This window comes from Triticum urartu, chromosome 2 (genome assembly GCF_003073215.2).
Source record: "Triticum urartu cultivar G1812 chromosome 2, Tu2.1, whole genome shotgun sequence".
Classification (NCBI taxonomy): Eukaryota; Viridiplantae; Streptophyta; class Magnoliopsida; order Poales; family Poaceae; genus Triticum; species Triticum urartu.
In genome coordinates this window covers 475,979,972-475,985,971 of record NC_053023.1, presented here as the reverse complement: position 1 = coordinate 475,985,971, position 6,000 = coordinate 475,979,972, and the positions used below count along the sequence as shown (strand labels likewise).

Below are 6,000 nucleotides of genomic sequence, written 5' to 3'. Positions count from 1 at the left end.
ATTTTCTTCTTAATGCAAAAGCAGAGCTCCTGCTGGTTCCTTAGAAAAAATATAACAAATAAATAGCATCGCACAAACCATGAGATGAGTGACAACTCACAGCAAAGCTCAACTTGAGCGCATAACAAAGCCGAGGACACGGGGGATTTTATATTTATAGCAAAGCACGAACATCGAACACGTTTTTAGAAAAGCACAAGCCAGCTCTTGGAGTTGTTTAGATAAGACTGCAACTACGAGCGGCTATATTGGCCACCGTCGCCCAGGTAGCAGGTTCCATCCAAGCGAGCCAACTGGAGTACAAAAGAACCAGATCGGAGGCCTTAGCATGGCAAAGATCATGTGCTCGACCCAACCTGAACACTCCATTTCTGGAAACAAAAGAGAACCTAACTTAGTCTATTGCAAAGCCACTATAACAAATTAAAATACAAGCCTAGTGCAAATTAAAGCTACGAAATAGAGGATCCTTCAAGTTGGGCTGACGGAGAGGCCACCCTGTTATGTAGTCGAAAAAGAGACCCAGCACACAGTTTTATGCTCGCCAACTGCCCCCTGCGACAACCTCACAACTTTCACGAGAATAATTAAATCATCAATAGTGGCAAGTCTATCTTGATGCAATGCTGTTTATAGATGTTCTTTGCAACACTATGTACCAAACCGAAGCGCATGGACACGACAAAAAGAGGTAGGAATAGAGGTGCTACGTGCTTAACTGAAACTGTGATAACCGTGTGGAGATTTTTTTTTATTCTTTTCTAGCAACGGAATCGTGTGGAGAATTTTTGTAGACAGCCTTTAGTAAATAGCCCAGTATTTTGCTTATTCAATATAATCCGGCCGGAATTCTGTTCAGTTGACAAAAGGGAACCAAGGAATTCCACATCGCAACCACAAATGTGGATAAAGGAGATGATATGCCTACCCACAAAAAGAAAGGAGATGATATGCCACTTACAAAATCATAGAGACCGTGTCCATCTGTGAACTGTTAAGCAAAATCCGCGTCCAAGGCACATGCGTCTAAATCAACACAACAAGAACCGCGGTGAAGAGGAAAAAACCGGGTCTTCATACATCTCAATATACGCTTGAGATGGACATCTATGAACATGGCTAACAAAGTCTACAACAGCCAGAGGGGCAACTAAGGTTGCTCCGCAGGAGATACATTTTCAAGCAAGAAAAAACATAACTGGTCAGCTAAAATAAAATCGGAAGGAAACTATTTTTTTAAAAGCGTCGTCAAAAAGGGTAACCCATCATTTGATCCCCTGCTGAGTTGCCCAGCTCGGCAGCCATCAAATCAGAATGCTGCCTTATCCTTCCTAGGTTGGCACGCTTTGTTTAAGCTTAGTGGAATCCAAAAGTGAAAATGGTACGGCGCAGAGAATTCACGCAGAATAATGCTTAAATAACTGAAAAAGAATGGACGGAAAGAGCAATGACAATTAGCATAATTAAGCTGGCGGACGGGCAGCCATCTTTGACCTGTCTTACGATTTTACCCACGCGAAATGAGATGCACATGGGAATGAACTGTTTTCGTTTAGCTAGACCCTCCGCATCAATCACACCACTATTTGGTCTGTGTACCGTGTGCGACAACAATTGGCAGTAAACGTACAAAGCTGGTCCAGTGCGCAGTATCCAGACATACATAAAAGTACTTACCGCAAAATGCATGGAAATTGACAATCAGATAATAATTTCAAAAAACTGCTCCCTCCGTTCACAAATGTTCACAAATATAAGATGCTTTCTATATTGCAATATGGACTGCATACAGACTGAAATGAGTGAACAAACACACTAAAACGTAGCTATATACATCTGATCACAAAAAAGTTACTCCCTCAGTAAACTAATGTAAGATGTTTTGAACTGCAAAAACATCTTATATTAGTGTACAGAGGTAATACAACATCTTATATTTGTGAACGGAGCGAGTACATAAGATCAGAAATTATCCAAATAACAGTTACAAACACCAAGCCCAACAAGAGCGAATAGGAGCAAACTAGAGACAAGTAGAGAGGGACGCCAGTGGAGCGCACGCGCTCTGTTTTTGCACCCCTTTGGGCTTTGGTGTTCTCCCTGCCGCAATCACGTTTGAGCGCAGAGTTGGAGCACCATATCTCCCTGCTCTGCACTCACTACTGCGCTTTCTCATAATATAATTGCAATACCAGTACAGATCAACAAATAATTTTCCAAATACATATTCTTTTGACTGGATAGAATTAAACTATATGCATGCATGCATTTTCAAGAGAGAAGAAAAAAGAAAAAAGAAGCATTTCGACAGAAATATAAATACATAGTACGTATTAGACTTAATGGTATAGGCCATACTCAATCATCACTAAGACAATTTTGAAAAAGGCCTTTAAGCAATTGTCAATGCGCTCAAACAGTGTGGCTTCTAATAATGTCCTCCGGAAGGATCGATGAACTGTTTCAGGAACTTGTACTATGGTACAATTGATCTACCTCAGCTTGGGACTTTGTAGGCGCATACATGGCAATCGGGCTTTCTTCTTTTACCAAATGTGTGGATTCTGTGCATTATGAACAAACTTTTTCCAAAACCCACCTGTCACGAATATACAGACTTATGCTAGTTTTCAGGTTTGAAACCTTTTTAAGATGTATGCTCCAGTTTTATAGTGCGCAAGGACGGAATAATCAAACATCACCTAGTGATAATCTAGCTTTAAAACTTCACCCTCCTCGCACACAGCTCACTCACCCCGCGGCTCTCCACAGCTATAAATAGAGCCTCTACGCCACCCAACCTCAACACCAACCATCAGGTTATACTACCTCATTCCTCTCGTGCTTCTACTAGCTACCTGCAAGCTGTAGATATCTGTCATCTATCATCACCAACTTTTCAGTTCAAGCTAGGTAGCTAGCCATGGCTAGGGTGCTGGAGCCTCTCGTCGTTGGAAAGGTCATCGGGGAGGTCATCGACAACTTCAACCCCACAGTGAAGATGACGGTGACCTACAGCTCCAACAAGCAGGTGTTCAACGGCCACGAGTTCTTCCCGTCGGCAGTCGTGTCCAAGCCACGCATTGAGGTCCAGGGCGGCGACATGAGATCCTTCTTCACTCTGGTTTGCGCTTCCTCTCCTCTCCGGCTATCTCATCTGTACACAAAGCTAGCTAGTGTAACATCCAGCTGATAACTGAGTGTTGTCACTCTTCAGGTCATGACGGACCCAGATGTGCCAGGGCCTAGTGATCCATACCTTAGGGAGCATCTCCACTGGTAATTACTAGCCCAAACTAGTTTACAGTACTCGAGCAATCGAAAGCCTAACGACTATAAAGACCAATAAGCTCAGCACAACATGGAAAAATCTCTATAACGTGAAAGACATACATATCAGTCCAAGTGAGCTACATGTTTAAGACCAAATTAATTTAGCTGGTGATCAATTAGGTTCTTTCCTATGGACATAAAACTTATCAGTTTTTGTTTAGTGAATATAAATGGTCAGATTTATATGATCAGCTATGCATAAAAACATGCTTGATCAGATTGTGACTTGTGTATGCAGGATCGTCAGTGATATTCCTGGCACCACAGATGCTTCTTTTGGTAAGTCCTTTTCATGCATGACTTGCTTTATCTTTTGCTGATTGGTCCCATCCTTAATTTCTCTGAATAAACACATGAATGCATGCAGGAAGGGAGGTGGTGAGCTACGAGAGCCCCAAGCCCAACATTGGCATTCACAGGTTCACCTTCGTGCTGTTCCAACAGAAGAAGCGGCAGGCCATGAACCCTCCCTCCACCAGGGACTACTTCAACACGCGCCGCTTCGCCAACGAGAACGACCTTGGCCTCCCGGTGGCTGCCGTCTACTTCAACGCGCAGCGGGAGACAGCGGCACGCCGCCGCTGACGGAAACAATCAGCCCAACCCTTCTTCTCTTGCATGCATGGCGCATGCAACAAGCCTATGGATCAACCTATAGCTACTATTAGCTACCATCTACATATATCTCCACTCAAATAAGAGTTTGCTTGTGAGCGTCTTGTGTGTGCTGTTTCCAGTAGTCTTTCTACTGTTCAGTTTTTTCTTCGGTCAATTTAGTTACTAGTTGATCTGTGAACCAGTGTACGTGCAATCTACATCTACCACTAGTGTGAATTTGATTCAGCTCCTATTTGTGGAGACGAAGGTTATATGCGTCCACGATGCAGTGTGCTGGCAAGTGGCAACACAGTTGGGGGCTGAGAGGCCCGATGCATACTAGTGTTGACTGGGACTTTGGAAGCAGATTGATAGCTGAAGACCGTCGACATGTCTGGTAGTGGAAGGAGGAGAAGACAATGGCCATGGCCCAGCCACTAGTACTCCCAGTAACATACTATTTTGTCATGTGCGTGCATGCATGTGTCGCTGCTAGCTCACTGCAGCTTATAGCTTGCAGTGTACCACCTTGTACCCGATCCTTTAAACCAGCTATGTAGCTAGGTTGTAACCATTATCTCTCCATCTGCTCCAAACTTTTCTGTATGACAAGACATGCATTGCTATGTATATGCCTCGATTGTGTGTAATATGTTAGGTTTTGCCGTGGCCAAATTTTGTGTTATGACCCTTTTGCGAAAGTTTAGCGAGATCTGACCCTGGTTCAAAAAAAAATCGGGATCTGACCCTTTTCCTACCGTCAAGGTCGATGATGGTAGCGTACACCGGCCAAACAAGCAGTAGGCAACTTACCCACGTCAGCTTACTGCTGCTCTACCGCCAAACAGTATGGCGGTAGCCTGTGTACCCCTACCGCCGAGGTGCCCGGCGGTAGGTGAGTACACGCATTGTATTTGATACTTAGAAATTATTTACGGTAGGATGTGCACCCTACCGCCAAGGGCTCCGGTGGTAGGTTGTTATACCCTACCACCATCCACCCTGGCGGTAGAAAAGGGTCAGATCTCAAAAAACTTTCAAACGAGGGTCAGATCTCGCTAAACTTTTGCAAAAGGGTCAAAACACCAAAATCGGCCTTTTGCCGTATCTATATTGTGTGGGTGTTTTTATAATGTTAATATGGCTGCTGATGAGAAGAGGCATCAGTTCTTGGCCCCCCTTTCCCCATCATTTGGGTGTCCCTTTTGGTCGATTTGGCAATATTAGATCATTAGCATATGCGCCTAAGCCTTAATTAAGTTTCTCGTACTTTCTGGATATGCCTAGCTAGTTTATACATGAAAAGGTAATTTTAATTTTATTGGCCATAATATCTAAACATGTACAACACGAAATATGACACCCGGCTGGTTCATATGTACAAGCATACCATAATGGTTACGACAATCAACAAAGATGGACAAAAGTGGTAGCACGGAACGTACAAGTAGTTCCAACGGATGAATCAATTACGCAATGGAGATTGGAGTGGTTTACATATATCCAACATATCATTACCAAAAGTTTAAATGTACTCACAGGGTAAAATGGTCATTCACAAGGGCGGAGCTCTGTCTGCTCGCAGCGACTAGCAGCTAGTGCGCCTCCACCTACAGAATAATCATCAAACTTGGGGTAATATAATCTAGGCGTACATGCATCAGCTACATAGATCGCGTTTATGGACATCAAGTGTAATTTAATCTAGGTGTATATGCATCAGGTAAATAGATTGCACTTATAAAGATGATAAGTTGGTACCTGATTCGTTCGGTCATCGACATTATGAAGCCTATCTGACCCAACCAACCGGTCATGCATAATAAGGAAGGCTCATGTTCGCCTAAAGGCTAGAAAAGTAGGGATGCAAATGGATCGACCGATTGGGCCACCTCACTCAATAGGATGTTCATTTCCAGCTCAATCGACAGTCATTTCTGTACATGAGTTTTTGTCAAGCAAATGAACTAGGAAGAAAATGGGTTGGCTGACTCCACTTGCATCCCGAGCTAGAATACCTTCTGAGAACATAAACGAGGTAACTAATTTTGGGAGTGGCAATGGGTGCAA

The 6,000-nt window shown here is 43.5% G+C and overlaps 1 protein-coding gene across 1 annotated transcript; it reads left to right on the top strand.

Moving 5' to 3' along the window:
• The first annotated feature begins 2,355 nt into the window (after positions 1-2,355).
• Positions 2,356-4,132, top strand: LOC125538019 (CEN-like protein 2). Its single transcript, XM_048701326.1, has 4 exons — positions 2,356-3,124; positions 3,218-3,279; positions 3,572-3,612; positions 3,701-4,132. The coding sequence occupies exons 1-4, from the start codon at positions 2,924-2,926 to the stop codon at positions 3,916-3,918; spliced, it is 522 nt and encodes a 173-aa protein (XP_048557283.1). The 5' UTR covers positions 2,356-2,923; the 3' UTR covers positions 3,919-4,132.
• Positions 4,133-6,000: the final 1,868 nt, after the last annotated feature.